Source organism: Galleria mellonella, unplaced genomic scaffold, assembly GCF_026898425.1.
Source record: "Galleria mellonella isolate WM207_F2 unplaced genomic scaffold, CSIRO_AGI_GalMel_v1 utg158, whole genome shotgun sequence".
Classification (NCBI taxonomy): domain Eukaryota; kingdom Metazoa; phylum Arthropoda; class Insecta; order Lepidoptera; family Pyralidae; genus Galleria; species Galleria mellonella.
The window spans coordinates 978,627-996,204 of NW_026442003.1; the positions used below are offsets into that span (position 1 = coordinate 978,627).

The following is a 17,578-nucleotide window of genomic DNA, read 5'->3' on the forward strand; positions in this document are numbered from 1 at the left end:
AATATTTCCTTTTAATTACATACTTACTTAATAAATGTATTTAAATGTATTGTATAATTTAAAAGTAAAAAAGAACTCGAGAATGTATTTTTCATATTTTTTAAATATTTATTTCTTGTAAATTATTTAAAATTGCATGACTATTTTAGGTATTAATAATAATTATTAAATGTTAGGTATTGTAATTACTTACAATGAAATACTGGCAATAATAATAATATATATTAAAAACTAAATAATTATAATCACATGATTTTTTTCAATTAATGCTCATTTATAAATGCGTCAATCTTAACTAAATTAGAACCTACGACATTTTTTTATTTTAGTTTAAAAACAGTTAAATGTAAATTTAATTCAGTAAATAATTAAGCACATTCCAGTATCGAAGAATTAAAATTCAGGTCGTACGTAAACGAGTGGAAGGCAAACAAAATAGTAGGCAAGGTGAACTGTGAAGCCGCACACACACAACACAAAGTAATAACCTCGACGACGGCGCGATAACATTACCAGCGATAACGCGATCGAGTAGGTACAAAACTACAATGCCAACTCAACGCTCGACCTACCTATAACTATCGCCATTTCATACTGTCTTCCTCTTGCTTGCCCCACACCCAACGAAATGTTGCTCGTTATAACCGTAAAAAGAGAAAATGAAATACTAAGCGATTATTTTTTATTTTTATAGAAAAGGGTATAGAAAAAATATACGGGAATTTTGAATAATAAAGGATAAATATACCTTCATTTTGTTGTTAATTTAGTTTATTTTGGTATTATCCAGCCAAATTGAAAGATTATAACGTCACTTGTTTATACTGTTTAATTTCTGTGGTTTAAGTTAAGCTACAGATGCGACAGACATAAATGTGTCCGTTTATTTATAAAGATACGTACAATGTATCTTTTAAAATGAACAAGAAAATCAAATATTACACTAGTTTAAAAATTTTATTGCATTATTGTTACGTTTAAATGTATGTCTTGTAGAATGATCACGTAGTTGTCTTGAACGTACTTGAGTACAATTTCATTTGGGCGAATAACCATTCGGTGTTGCCATAATAAAAATGAGTTCGTCTTTTTTATACTTTCCGTAGGCAGTAGCATTACTTCAATGGAAACGTAATGGACGTTCTACAGCTAGGTTTAAGGCTTCGCGATTTTGTTTATATCTCCGATAATCGGCATCGAAAACTTTTGTAATCACTTTTAAAAGCAATTTTATTGCACAAGAATGTAGTGCGTGCATTTATTATTAGGCCAAATCGTGTGTTTTATGTATTTTCCATGTCTTTAGTATTGCACCTTTTGTAGTTAGTAATTGATTGCTGTAAAGTGGAACCAAGCATATTTTTTCCATAGTTTTATTGTTTGAAATTAGTATTTTTGTTGTCGTTATTAAGTTTTAATGAACTTATATTTGTACAATAGTTGTTATCGTGTAAGTTATACTTCGTTTTAAGTGTTTATTCCGTCGAAGATAGTAAAATGGTTTCGTGTTAAGGTGAGTTACTTACGACATTTCTCAATTTATCTACAGTATTTAATGCTTTTCTCTTCGTTGATAACATCTGTTATTATATTCTACTGCTTTATTTACAACTTACGCCATGTCATTTGTTTACCGCGTGTGAATTTATTTATATTATTTATAGTGAATCATTATTTTTATTCACACAAAAATATGTATGGTATTTTTTGTTGGTTGGTTAAAAATGTACACTTCAAATTAAGATAGTATATGTAGCTAATTATAAAAAAATGCGAGCATTAAGCTTTTTCAAATACTGAACATATTTTTTTTTTACAAATTAAGTAGAAGCTAAGACCACAATGTTTACAGCCACATGCATTAACATAGTAATTATGACTTTCACCACAAATTCTTGAATCAATCAAGAATCAGTATAACTGTCCCAATATTATGTATTATAGTAACAAATTATTTAATTTAATAACTTGATAACTATGTAAAATGTTTCGAACAAATAATAAATATTTATTTTGTATATTTATAGTAGATAACTGGGCCCATAGTAGCAGCTTAAGTGTATTAAATTTTAAGGCTGTTCATACTGAAGTCTGATATTGAATTATCAGTAAAAAAAAATTCCATTGATTATTTAAAAAGTTGTTTTGATAGGGAAATAATATGTTAATTATGGAGGCTTTACAACATAGTCCCAAAAGTTATGGGGTACTATGTATAGAATATTCTGTGATGTTTATCAGATGGGCTTTTTTTTAATGGGTGATAATGGAATGGTAACCCCACCAGCGTATTGATACACTGTGAAAGATGATAGGTGAGAATGAAGCAGGTCAGTTGGCTCATTGTGATGAATTCAACAAGAATTGTTCACAATGTTTTCCAGGGGGAACCACGTGGAGGTCGACCTAATAGAGCATATTGCTAGCAATGGGGCTGTCAAACTCCATTGCTAACAATCCCTTTCCCCCCAAAGTATTATTAGATGGGCTGTCAGCTTGTTTACTATTCTAGGCTCCATTTAAATACTTCATATTTTGTGAAGTAAATAAGACTAGCTGTATCCCAAGGTTTTGCCCACTTGAGGCAACATATCCATATATAATATTTATATTTGTATATAAATGAAATATTTCATTCAAATCTGTTCAGTATTTTTTGCAAGAAAGAATAACAAACATCAACAAGAATAACTGTCCATATTTATAAACTTTTGCATAAAACTAGTAGAATTATATGAAAAATAAAATATTATATTAAATGGAAACAACTATATCAGAGAGACTTTGTACACAAGTCGATTGCTTGGGGACCTCTGTCCCATTTGTGTTTCAACCGTGAAGCAGTGTGTCTTTCGGTTTTAAGGGTAGGATATGGCGTGAATTGACAGGGTACAGAGGAATAACACCTGAGTCTTCAGGAATGCTCTGTTCTGTTCTGTATTTAAGAGCAGACACCAACAACCTTTTTTTTTATCTTACTACCTCCAATCAAAATTATTAATTGCCACATACAATACATAAAATGTTTTTATGATTTATCCAGAATGTTGCCATGCAATTATTACATCTAAAGTGAACATTATTATATATTTGTAATTTTTCATATACAGTAAAGTATAAATAAATAATTAAATAATTTTTTTTTTTTTTGAGAAATTATCATAAAACTGTCACAAACAAATAATTATGGTACAGTTTTCATCTGACTTGAAAAGGAAGCAGATTTTCAATTTGATTTGCATTTTTTTTTAATGTTTGTTGCCTTGTAACTTCATCTTTTTTTATACCGCTGGGGTAGCAAACAAGCATACGACCCACCTGATGATAAATGGTTACCGTAGCCTATGAACACCTTTAATATATTTAATATTTTATAAATGCTCATCAATACATACTGGTCACTGTCTGTACATGTAAGATATATATAAGAAGAACTATTATAGGGCTGCTTTATGAGAAATAGATTTTTTGAAAATTTTGTCTGTTTGTATGTTTGTACATGCTAATCTCAGAAATGGCTTAACCAATTTGAATGCTGGTTTCACTACCGTGTTGCAGTTTGTTTCATGTAACATTTAGTTTTTGTTTTATCACAATCGGTTCATAAATAAAAAAGTTATATCAATCTAAGGAATCACATATAAAATACTATAAAATGACTGATCAAATGAATTGGCTGTAACTTTTTTTTGTATATAACAAAAAAAGTATTGATTTACCAGAGGGATACTCGGCAGTGAATTTACAGGGTACAGAGGAATAACACCTCGTGTCCTCAGGAATGGCAACGCATGGGGCAAGCAACATATCATGGATGAAACAGTATACTCTCTTATGTCCATGGTACTGCTCATGTCTATAGGTGACGGTTACCACTTTCCATCGGGTGGGCCGTCAGATTTATTCGCTGCATTGCATTCTAAGTTGCATAAAAATATATTTTCGAATATTCTGTCTAATCGTGTGAAGCTGAATCGGGATAGGCTAGTACTTATTAAAGTTTTAAATTGCAGTACCCTCCCCCTTTTTTGCCTATCCCTATTCTTATTCTGTCTCATCCTCATGGGTTCATATTCTATCACTAACACATCTGCCCATCGTCTGGTTTTTTTTTGATGGGTGAAAATGGTATGGTACCCCGCCTGCGCTAACGGGATACGCTGGCGGAGCACCAGTGAAGGGTGATAGATGAGAATGAAAACAGGCCAGTTAGCCCATCATGATGAATTCATCAGGAATTAACCATGATAGTTTCCAGAGGGAACCGCGAGGAGGTCGACCTGGTTGGGTATATTGCTAGCAATGGGATTTTCAGTCTCCATTACTAACAATCCCTTTCCCCCCATCGTCTGGTTGGCCGAGCTCTCTTCATTTTCAACCAACTTCAATAAGAAGGGAACTCTCAATTTAGTTGTATTTTTTTTTATGCTTGTTACTTATTTCAGAACTCCATTATTTTAGAAAAACCTTTTTTGTCTGAAAAAAAAAATATGTTTACAGGTTGGTCCTGTAGAAATTTGACCAAAAATCAATTCATTAGTTTTTAAATTAAAACAACTAATTCAGATTCAGAACTGATATCAGAAAATTTTGGCCAGTTCCACTAGTCCACTGCCATTTTCCCCCCTAGGGGATAAGTGTGGATTTTTTTCCACCTGTCCCTACCACTATATGACCAGAGGGCCTACCATGAAGTATTTTCCGAAATTTCGGGGACGAACGAAACAGAAATTTGATGTTAAAATTACATAATACATGTTGTTTAAAATTATTAAAAATGTTAAAATATCACTCCTATGGACTATTAGAATAGGATTTATGATGAACGAAATGTTAAGTTCCATTTACTGGGTCGATTTTGATACGAACAAAAACACGAAATTGAGAAATTCCGAAATTTCGGAATTTCATTTCATGGTAGCCACCTGTATCTAATGAAACAAATGTTACTTTTCCCTACTGTTTTTGTTTTTTTTTTTTTGTAATAATAAGTACAGTCTTTTAGAAAAATAGTAATACAAAAAAAGGGTAGTTATATTGAGGTCTTACATACAAAAAATGGTCTGAAAGAAAAATTAAATTGGTTAGGGATGACAATAGAAATGAATAAAACCAAATAATAAAAATAAAAAGTACCTAAACAGTGACATGAAAGCTAATAATGCGACCGAACCATAATGTAACGGTAACTGATCTTTTGAAACTAAACTCTTATTCCATCGCTAAACTACCTGGTGACAGGGTTTAAATTTTACCACGAAAGTAACGGTAGACTACGCATTTGTTATCCCGTGTTTATGAATATGAAAATTGGTTAATTCTGTCTTGTTACTTGGATTAAAAGTAATCTGGCTTTACTCTATGTATATTAATAAGAGAGTTGGTAAAGAGTGAGGAAAACTCTAAAATTAGCTAAAAAACCTGGAAATTAATATCCGGGAACAAGCTGCACTCATACGGGGGTGGGGCTACAAAAAATAAAAAGAGAATGAGAGAGTTGGGGGGGGGGTAGAAGGGATAGTTAGTAATGGGGAGGTTAGTCCTCATTGCTATCAATATACCCTATCAGGTTGATCTCCAGGCGGATGAAACTATCGTGTCTTAGAAACTATCGTGACTAATTTATTGTTGAATTCGTCACGGTGGACTAACTGACTTGCCTTTTCATCCTCAGCAATCATCCCTCACTGGTTCCTTTGCTAGTGTATACCGATAAAGCGGACAGGGTTGCCAATTAGTTGACATGCATTAAAAAAAATAAAAGAGTTAATGTTTTAAATGCGTATCTCTCGAAATTGCGGCCAGTCAAAGCAAGAACTTTATGAATTTTTATTTGTCTTGTAAATTTACGGCTAATCTTTTCTCTCTCTCTCTTTTTTTTTTTCTCTCTTTTCTTAATTCCTTTCTTGTTACCTACAATTAATTGTTATTGTTGATTTTTTTTGCAAGCTGCAAACTCTTTTGTTCCTATTTTAGCCGGATCGTATTTTATCTGAGACAATAGGTGCATCCCTCACAGCCAATTGTTATTTCAAATAATCTTTGAATTCTTAGTTTACTCTCTGCGTCGTCGTTAAAAGTAGGTACAGCAACATTGGTAGCTATTTCATTATTTCTCCGACTACCTGGATTTCGGCGTAACTTTCCAAAATTTTTGAATTCATCCATTGACGTTTTGTGTAAATACTTTACCACCACATGTACGACAAGTCACGTGCTCCGAAATAACTGTAAAACGACAGTAAACTGTAAAAGAAAATATGACAACATAGAATTGCATGAAACCTCATGTAATTTTTTTTTATGCAACTTAGAATGGCAAGCGAGTTGACGGCGCATCTAATATAGTTACGTCGGCTATAGACATGAATAGTGCTATGGACATAACAGAGTATACTATTCGCCCATGGTACTCCCCATGCGTTGCTATTCTTGATGACTAGAGTGTACTTCTGTACGTTGTAAATTCACTGTCATATCTCATCCTTCAAATCGAAAAATAGTCTTGCAAACACAATTGCTTTACGCTAGAAACACGAATAGGATCGAGGTACCCAAGTAAACGAGTTTTGTACAGTCTTCCTCTAGATTGTTCTGTGTATTCGATATCATTTTACATCTTATCAGACCATTCGGGAGGCTGCTTTATAGGGCTTGAAGAACGTTCACTTTTATTGCATTTATGACGTTTCAGAATTTTTTAAAACTCAAATAAGACACAACTGTACGCTTCGAATGAACAAAGACAACTAATGCAAAGAGTATATAACCAAAGGAAAAGAGACTGCACTTCATACAAACCACGTAAAACGACTTAGTCAGGAATATCTTACCAATCTACACAAAAAATCCTTTTTTTTTTTCGTTAAGTTGGCCAGCCTGATGTTTAAATATGGAAACGAATAGAGTTATATTATAGTTTGATAGTAGAAACGCGAATCATGTGATAAAAGAAAATATAAATTTTATGTCAAATTGCATGTTCCGATAAACATTTTTTTTTAGCAAAAATCAAACAAACAATAATATTTTTAAACATATTTATTACTAGCGACCCGCCATCGACAAAAGTTGATTGCTTGGGTACCTCTGTCCCATTTGTGTTTCAACCGTATAGCATGTGTGTTTGCATGGCTGTGTTTCGGTTTGAAGAGTGGGATATGGCGTAAATTTACTGGGTACACTGTACCTAACAGAGGAATAATACCTGAGTCCTCGAGAATGGCAACTCATGGGGGGTATCATGGGCGAAATAGTATGTTAAACTGTTATGTCCATGGTTCTGCTCATGTTTATAGGAGACGGTTACCACTTTCCATCAGGTGGACCGTCTGCTTGTTTGCTATTCTAAGTTGTATAAAAAAAATACTTTGCAAACCTCCCCAGGTATATTTAAGATAATAAAGACTGGACACTAGAGCCGTTCCGAAAGTAACAGGATAAACGTCTTAAACAAAAGACAGTTACGCGCAACAAAAACATCGGGCGGTCGCTTTTTCTGCCATAACTCTATATTTATGGGGATTTTTTGCAACCGATTTTAATCAGAAATAAGCCTAAAACTATAAAGAACAACAATGTGTAAAAAAAAGTATTTTTTTGAAAATTCTGGCCTTAATAGATTTGCCGCGTGGCCCCGGTATAGAATGGATCACCACCTTTTTCCCGTGGGTGTCGTAAGAGGTGACTAAGGGTAATCAATGGTCGAGGGATGTGCAGTAGCGTCGTTCTTAAGACATCAAACCCTAACTGAACCGATTTTGATAAAATTTCTATAAGTAAGTATAACTTTTTAGATAAAAAAAAGTAGAATTTTCCAAATCGATTTAGAACTGACGGAGTTATGAGGCAACAAACATAAAAAAAAAATCCAACCGAATTTATAACCTTCTTGTTTTTAAAGTCGGTAGAAAAGACACCAAGATATATATAAATATCTATGGAATTAATCAGAAAGTATATCCTTTCAGAGAAAAAAGAATTTTCCAAATTGTTTTGAGGTAATGTACTTGAAAAGAATGATGTAAGAATGAAATGTGAACCAGCTCCTTTTTTGAAGTCGGTTTATAAATATAATGAAACCGTCTCTTTGCAGTAAACAAAAATCAAATAAGAATGGCACTGTGTGAGAGTAAGCTGGATTCTCCCCTGCCGGCTTTGAAGCACGAAGAGTCTTCTCCGCGCAGCGAAGAAAGCCAGGAATCACCGGAGAAGAAGGCCAAGCTGGAACCAAATGGGGATGTATATGGTAATTACGTTTACATATTAATTTGTTTTTGTTCATCATCACTAAATGTACAGTGAATGAATGAAAAGATTATGAGTGTTGGCAGCTCCCAACAAAATTTTGTTTGCTGGCATAAAAACTTTTTATTATATTTTTAATTACAATTAAAAATATATGTCAATTGTCAGGAATTGGGGAACGAATTAAAATTATATTTCTATATATCTTTGGCCGTTTAAATATTTAAATCCATGTATCAAGATTGAGTTCAATACCAATTTGGTCCTTCGAGCCGGATGATGTTAGAGTCAATCCTTTCAATACAATGAGCGATGCTGGTGGTATGTGGCCGTGACCACTAGAAACTGATGAATCGACGATTTTTCGTGTGGTCCTGGTATAGAATTGGCCCCTTTTCCTTTCCCGTGGGTGTCGTAAGAGGTGAATTAGGAAGTCAAGTAATCAGGGATGAGTAGCAGCTCTCTTAAAATATCGCCAAAACTTAACTGCAGTTGCCTATCCGCCTATCAAGGGTGGCAAATAGTGGCAGATTTATACATTGCCTGAAGATGCCTCGTATAAAGGTGAAATACGTTTCGCAAAACATGCGTAGACATAATGGCGGTCGGAGATCTATGGCTAGTATGGAAGGTTATAGTATTTCTGGTAATGACAATAATAGGCAATATATGAGCGTTGACAGTAACGCGTACTAATGACCTTATATTCGCATATGGGGTCAGCTAACTTGTTGCACGTCGACCCATCAGGATCTTTTTTTTATACAACTTAGAATGGCAAACAAGCTGATGGCCCACCTGATGGTAAGTGGTAACCGTCGCCTATACACATGAGCAGTACCGTGGACATAACAGAGTATACTGTTTCGTCCATGATACCCCCCATGCGTTGCCATTCCTGAGGATTCAGGTGTTATTCCTCTGTACCCAGTAAATTCACGCCATATCCCACCCTTCAAACCGAAACACAGCCATGCAAACACAACTGCTTCACGGTAGAAACACGAATGGGACAGAGGTACCCAAGCAATCGACTTTTGTACAGAGTCTCTCTCTGGTATCAAAGAATGGCTTCTATGGTGGCCCAATTGTCGACCCCCGTACGTGACTGAGTTATAGTAACACGATCGAATGTATTACATGGACTTTCACTCCGCAACTTTTGTACATTGCAATACAAACATGTCGATTTTGCTCTACAAAAAAAGCAACCACTGAAATCGACATAAAATTTTGTTCATCAAAAAAAAGAACGCTTCAATCGTGATGTTTCGTCAGTTATTTTGATTAAAAATTAAACCAGTGAAAAGATTTTGATGAAATTCTTCTGAATTTGTAAGATTCAGAAGGTATAACCATTCGGATAAAAATAGAATTTTCCAAATCGGTTTATAAATAACAGAGATATGAAATAACAAAAGTGAAAAAGTATAAAAAATTAAAGACCTCCTTTATAGAAATCGATTAAATTTGGATTTTTTGAATTTGGAACACGACATCTCCAGTCTACGAATACATTTATAATATATAAGTAGATTTAATATAGGATCAATACTACAATAAAACTTGTCGATTGAAAATGAATCAATAATATCGGTTTAGGATTTTCTCCGCAAAGAAAAATGTTTCAATCGTCACAAAATTAAAATGGAATCCACTCGGATTTTTTTTTAACCAATCCAAAAGTAATTTTGTAAACTGTTTCAGAACTGGTCACTGGTCATGTAAACTTATAGTCACAAAAAAAAATATAAACGAGTTAAGAACCTCCTTCTTTGCCAATCTCTAAAAACAAATTCAAATCCTGACAGTATTTAAATGGTTTAAAAAAAAAAAACATTCAAATATCGAATCTTTTAAATATCACTGAATATTCACTGAAGATCAGGCTATATGATTTAGTTCCTTTGCCTTTCCCATTGTGGATAAATTAATACTACAACTTCTATTTTTTTTTTCAGGGGCAGGCGGCATACCTCTTGTGGATTACAGATCCCCCGTTTCACATTTCGTTCCGCCGGAGTTGTATGCCGCGAGACACAAGCCAGAGCCAGTCGCTTCTCGTAAGTATTGAAATGTAGGGTTCTGTACGTAGGTAGCATGAAATAGGTAATGTTTTTATACAGTATGTTTAGCTTTAGCTAAGAATCTATCCATGCTATTAGAACAGATATTCGGAAATGAAAGATATAAAAACGACAAAAACTATCTAGTCACTATACAAATTTAACAGTTAAGGGGGAAGGGATTGTCAGTGACAAGGGAGTTAGTCCCCATTGCTAGCAATATACCAAGTTATCGCGAAATCCATGTTCATCCCCCTCTCTCCTCCTCTCTTCCGAAACCATCGTGGTTAACTCCTTGTGAATTCACTATGGGCCCACTGACCTGAATACATCCTTGACTATTAACAAACAAATAACAAAAAAAAAAAACTAAACAACTAAAATTGGCTTGTTAGACATCATGACTCACCCTGACTTCGCTCGGTTTGACAGGTAGATTTTTTTAAATTAAAATATCGCCCATGTTACTAACAGATAATGTAGTTTTCCATTGATGAAAGATTTTTTAAATTTGTTTAAATAGAAATTTATCCTCTTAAAAGACAATTTTAGATTTTTATAAGTAGGGGGATAGTCTCTGACCATTATCCTTAATCCATAATCCTTATTTCCAGCTCCAGAACTGTCCAATGATACCCCAACGCCGGCTAAGAGGAAGCGAGGTAGACCGCGTATCGACAAGACGAGTCCAGAGTACCTAGCCAGCATGGCTGTCAGAAAACAGGCGAAAGAAATGGGTGAGTGACTTCTAAAATTCACCTTCTAGACACTATCCCTTGGACACTACCATCTAGACACTTCCCTGGAAATTGGTCATACATTGCCTCTTAGATGTTACTTCCTAGGGCGACTTCCACGCTTTTTCCCCTAGAAACGGTTGTGGTCTTACAGAATTCGTCACGTTGCACTAACTTGCTTTTATCTTCATCTTTTGTCTCTCACTGGTGTAATACCAGCGTATATCGATAACACAGCAGCGTTAATAAATCATTTTCACCTTTCACCACTATCCCTTGGACACTTTTCTATGGTCACTACCCATTAGACGCTGTCTACTGAATACTGCCCCGTAGACGATATCCACTGGACATTGCCCCGTGGATATGACCCATTAAAGACTGCCGCTTAGACACTATCCCCTGGACATTGCTCCCCTGAATACAATCCCCTGGACACTACCTCTTAGACACGGGGGGAAAGGAATTGTTAGTAATGGGGTCAAACAACCTCGTTTTTAGTAATCACGCGGTTCTCTCTGGAAACCCTTTATTTTTTACCTCTCATCATATACTGCTGTCTCGCTAAGCGTATACCGATAGCGCAGACGGGGTTTCCATTATCATTTATTAAATAAAACCCCTGATAGATAGATAGATAGATAGATAGATAGATAATTTATTTACATTACTTACAGTACACAAATTACAATACAAACATACACATAATACACAGTAAAAGTGATAAAAGACATGAAAATAAAAAAGCAACAAAACAAAAAAAAAATGCCAAAAGCAAAATATATAAACCAACAATTTCCTTTCTTTCCTTTCCTTCATGCGTATGCCATAGTAACACAAAATGGTCACAACTCTATTGCTTTGCCCTTAAAAGAGCAAAACACTGATATCTGTGGGCCGCTGGTTCCTCATAAAGTCGCTACAATGGTGGTCCATTAACCTGACTTGAACTTCACCTGTCATTCCGCACTAGTTCTCTGTTTCTAATTGCTAAATTTAAATGTACCTTGATAAACAGTACCGTTATTCTAAATAGACGATAATGGAATGGTAAACCTGCCTGCGCTATCGGTATACGCTGGCGGGGCACCAGTGAGAGGTGGTAGGTGAGGATGAAAAGGCAGGTCAGTTAGCCCATCATGATGAATACATCTGGAATTCAGCACGATGGTTTGCACAGGGAATCACGTGGAGGTAGACCTGGGTATATTGCTAGCAATGGAACTGGTACTCCGTATTACTAACAATCCCTTCCCCAAAAAAACACCATAGGTAGAACTTACCAGAGGGAGACTGTACAAAAGTCGATTGCTTGGATACCTCTGTCCCATTCGCGTTTCAACCGTGAAGCAGTTGTGTTTGCATGGCTGTGTTTCGGTTTGAAGGGTGGGATATGGCGTGAATTTACTGGGTACCGTGGAATAACACCTGAGTCGTCAGAAATGGCAACGCATGGGGGGTATCATGGGCGAAACAGTATACTCTGTTATGTCCATAGTACTGCTTATGTCTATAGGCGACGGTTATTACTTTCCATCAGGTGGGCTGGTAGCTTGTTTACTATTCTAAGTTGTATAAAAAAAAAACACAAATTAACAGAACGTACCGATATCAAATCCTTAATTTGTAATATAACAAAATACATAGCATGGAGGGTAGGAGGTCGCAAAATATTTTTATGTTTTAAGGGGGTTGCGCCACGAAGAAGTTTGAAAAACTCTGGCAAATTGTATTGCTACCAGAACTAAAGGTGAATACAAAATTTAAATAAAATTAAATTTGATAAATAAAAATAGATCTAAACTAATATAAATCCTATTAAATTAACAATGAAAGAATATTACTTTTTCACGCAAAAACTACTGGATTGAATGAAATTTGGTACAAGGGTAGGTTATATCCTCAGTACATAGGATACTTTATGTATTGGGTCACCGTAGGATACATCTAGTGAAAGATATATAGATAAATAATAAATCTATTATTTTCAGGTTATAGGTACCCATAGTTTACAGTCCTTGCGATTATAATTTACTTTTAATTAATTACAATTTTTATATTATTAATTATATGTACAAATACATAAAAATGGGGATAAATTACTATTGAAATTTGCCTGAAAATTTTTTTCGTATTTCATTTTTCCCCATAGCTGCAGTTATGAACAACAGGACGCCTTCAAGTGATGCAGGCGAGAAAAGGAAGCGAGGTAGACCAAGGGTGGACAAGACCAGCCCTGAATATCTGGCCAGGAAGCGAGCTAGGGAACTTGGTGAGTTACGCGTTCTTAGTTTAAAGCTTGGAGTATATATGTATTATATTTATAGTTTATCCGAGCAGTGTTATCAACTATTCTCTTGTTTATGTGTAGAATAACATATATACATATATGACGTCATTATCATATCAGCCTTTACCTGTTTACTGCTGAATATAAACCTCCCCTGGTTTTCCCAGTAGTTGCCATGCTAGACAGACGGATTGGCAACCGCAGTTAGGCATTGGAGATGTTTTAAAAGAGACGCTGCTGCCCATTACTCGACCTATTTACATATATGCAATACTGTACATGAATGTATATATTTATTACTAGGTTTCTTGAAGGTCGGTCCGTGTGAGTCAATACATAAGGTATCCTATGTATTAAGTTAGGATATAACTTACCCGTGTACTAAATTTCATTCAAATGTGTAGAGAGGTTTTTGCGTGAAAGAGTAATAAACGTCTATCCATTTATCCATCGTTATGCAGGATTTATATATACACAGAGGGAAACTTTGTACAAAAGTCGTTTGCTTGGGCACCTCTGTCCTATTCGTGTTTCTACCGTGATGCAGTTGTGTTTGCATGGCTGTGTTTCTGTGAATTTACTGGGTACAGAGGAATAACACCTGAGTCCTCAGGAATGGCAACGCATGGGGGGTATCATTGGCGAAACAGTATACTCTGTTATGTCCATGGTACTGCTCATGTGTATAGGCGACGGTTACCACTTTCCATCAGGTGGGCCGTCAGCTTGTTTGCCATTCTAAGTTGCATAAAAAAAAAAAAAAAACTATTTGTTTTTTTTTTATATATATAATTCAGTCTGTGTATCTCTGTAAATTTTAGTATTATGCATAAATTTACATTAGGTTGAGTGGGAGAGAATGCTTTCAGTATTAACTCTGTCTTATACACATTAGGGGTGGGTAATATGTAGCAATATTTGGGGGGGGGGGGGAAAGGGATTGTTAGTAATGGAGACTGAGAATCCCATTGCTGGCAATATACCCAACCAGGTCGACCTCCTCATATACGAGAGACTTCTACGCTATGTTTATAACATTCTGATATAAATGTTAAAATTAAATATTTCTTTTACAGAGGCCGTGAACAGGAAAGCCAAAAGGGAATACAAACGTCGGGGAGCCGCTGGTAAGTTGATTATACGTTTATTTGTTTATTACATTATCAGTCAATAGATGGCGCTTTTTATTAATTTGAATATTACGAAAGTTGCCGACAAATATCGTAAGTCTCAATAAAATATTCACCTTAGGTAATAGCTATTTCACACGGTATTTGTATTAATAAATAAAAAGTGATGCGTTGGCTCAATAGATGGCGCTTTTTATTAATTATAACAAAAGTTACTGGCAAATATTTAATAAGGCTCAATACAGTGTTTATCTCAGCTAAGGAATCTTTCACACACTAGCAACAAGTGTATAAAATATGGGTATATTAACGCTATGTAGTTACCGTAGCGGTATGTTATAAAAGAGCCCTAATGCTCATCATATACAATTTATCTTTCAGTTCTACGATTTTGTTGTTCTATATAAAATTAAATCAGACATCAATAAAAATACAAGATCAATCCGGCGTTTTATTTTAAAAATCGAAATACGAACCTTTTTCGACAATAGCTCCGTATTATTCTATAGATAGTTTTTATGGAAAAGCGCCATCTATCGGCATCAAGTGAAAACATTTATCGATTTAATGTATATTTACTGCTCAAATATTAGAAGTTAAATATTCGCGTTTAACCGATATGTTTATTTCACAGTTACTCGTACATATTACAGTATAGCATCGATATATTTTCTCCCACTGTTAAACAACTTTATCATTCACTAGCGATCTGCCCCGGCTTCGCATGGCTAGATAAATAGAAGAATAAATTCGCATTTTATATTAGTTTTAATAGGCAAATTTTTGATGCCTTTTAAAATACAGTAGGATAGGTAGTAGATCAAATTATACAGACAAACACAAATATACAAAATTTAAAGTCAGTTAAAATATTTTTACCGTTAGGGCGATCTTTTATACCTTTTTTATTCTTTATTTCAAAGTTTCATTGTGAATAAGGCCAACTAAAGGTTTCCTTTCCTTTATAAATTCTAATTTTACATTTATCCACATTTACACAGCTATATGTATGAATGTGTGTATGTAAAAATCTTTATTGTACATAATTTACATTGGACAGATTAAAATATTTAATATACAATGGCGGACTTATCCCGTACAGTCTCTCTCTCGTACAGTCAACCTTTGAGAAGCTGAAAGAAAACTAATAGAATGTTCAAGGGTGAAAACTGTACAGCTAAAGATAAACTCAATAATACCTAGTTAATTTTTTTTTATCTTCTACTCTCATTACTTCACTACATATATTAGAAAACAAAGTCGCTTCTCATCTGTCCGTCCCTATGTATGCTTAGATATTTAAAACTACGCAACGGAATTTGATGCGTTTTTTTTAATACATAGAGTGATTCAAGAGGAAGGTTTATATGTATAATACATGCATATTATAGTAGAGGAACACTGACAATTTTAGAGATTTCCAATGTGATGTGATGTGTACCCGTGCGAAGCCGGGGCGGGTCGCTAGTCTAGGATAAGAGAAAATCATGCCCTGGCAATTGTATAAACAATTATTTGATATTTACAAAGAAATGTTGTTCAACAGTGGGATATTAGAGATATGTTACTTCATGTAACATATGTGTGTGTGTGTGTGTGTGTGTGTGTGTGTGTATGTTTTAATTTGTAAATAGCGTATAATAGTATGGCGTGGTTCACTCATTTATCACCATAAGGTTAAATGCTCACTATGCAGGAGAGCGTACTGGTACCGAAATCATTGAGGGATAGAATGTAGCCATGATCTTATTTGTAATAGAAGCCTTTTTGCAGAAATATCTTCTATTATGCTCGTGGTGCTGTTCATGTCTATAGACAATGGTTACCACTTTCCATCAGGTGGGCCGTCAGCTTGTTTGCCATTCTAAATTGTGTAATAAAAAAAAATGATTTCTATTCTATTTATTCATCATTTCTGTTATTGGCTAACCCCCCGCGCTCTTATTTAATCATAAAAAGTTCAACTCTTTCATGAACCTACTTTAGCTATTGAACTCTTCTGCCTCTTTCTATTGCGCTAAATTCCTAATTTGAAAGAAAGTAACAAAACATTGTGATAGTTACAATAGGTTTATAGAATATTTTAGTTTTTACGAATCAGAATGCTATTTTAGCATTAAGTCCACCATTTGTACCATATTTTCTTTGGTCAATAAAGTTACTTGAATAAAAAAAGTAAAAAAAAACCGGGTAATTTCTTATTTAAAGACAACATCTTTAAATAATCACTGGTACTGGCATTTCAGACAAGTATATATTACTGTGTGAAAAAAATTAAGCAATTTCTATTAGATATGAGTAATATCTATATCGCCCTCTAGTGTGAAGAGCATTTAGTTTGTTTTAGATTCCTCAAAGCAAGAAAGGTTTTAGAGAAATTCAATGAAAATAGCTGTATAACCTTTTTTATTTAGAATGTAATAGACAAATCCTTTGTGCCTAATCAGGTTTATAACGGCCCATTTTATGGCCCAGCGTAGTGAGCATTGACCTTAACACCTGCGTGTAATAATGTGTCACAATATGTCTAAATTATACGAAGAATTAGCCACATTAACTAATGATCGTTTCAATTAAATTGATCATTTGAAGGACGGTAATGGTACCACGTTCCGGGAACGGCAATGATAATTACCATTCTTTGTATGGTAATTAAAAATGATAAATGGTGCAAAGGAATAACATCTGAGTCCCTCAGGAATGGCAACGCATGGGCGGTATCATGGGCGAAACAGTATATTCTGTTATGTCCACAGTACTGCTTATGTCTATAGTCGATGGTTACCACTTTCCATCAGGTGGACCGTCAGCGTATTTGCCATTCTAAGTTAAAAAGAAATTAAAAATGATGCGTTCTGCCGTTTCTAGTATTTTTTAGACATATTTCAAATATATTACTAACTTTTTAGTCATTGTGCCGGGAGAAAGGAAATATTTAACGTTTTTAAGTTGTACAATTAGGTATGTGACAGATATTAAAAAACAAATTTCGAAATTTTTGTCTTTGGTAAGATTCGTTACTGACTACATTAATAGACAGTAATTTTTTTTTATTACCATCGACAATGGTAATTAGGACGCTTTGCTATTATTCTTATAATATATATA

At 34.5% G+C, this 17,578-nt stretch overlaps 1 protein-coding gene across 4 annotated transcripts in view; it reads left to right on the plus strand.

Moving 5' to 3' along the window:
• The first annotated feature begins 1,119 nt into the window (after positions 1–1,119).
• LOC113514339 (zinc finger protein 37-like) overlaps positions 1,120–17,578 on the plus strand; it is a 35,921-nt gene continuing 19,462 nt past the window's right edge. For 3 of the 4 annotated variants that reach the window (XM_052892332.1, XM_052892329.1, XM_052892331.1), the window contains exons 1-6: positions 1,120–1,513; positions 8,096–8,248; positions 10,209–10,310; positions 10,928–11,050; positions 13,203–13,322; positions 14,417–14,467. In XM_052892332.1, the coding sequence (XP_052748292.1) occupies positions 8,116–8,248; positions 10,209–10,310; positions 10,928–11,050; positions 13,203–13,322; positions 14,417–14,467 (529 nt within the window). In that variant the 5' untranslated portion in view covers positions 1,120–1,513; positions 8,096–8,115. The remainder of the gene's footprint in view (positions 1,514–8,095; positions 8,249–10,208; positions 10,311–10,927; positions 11,051–13,202; positions 13,323–14,416; positions 14,468–17,578) is intronic. The other variant, XM_052892330.1, reaches the window with a different exon arrangement.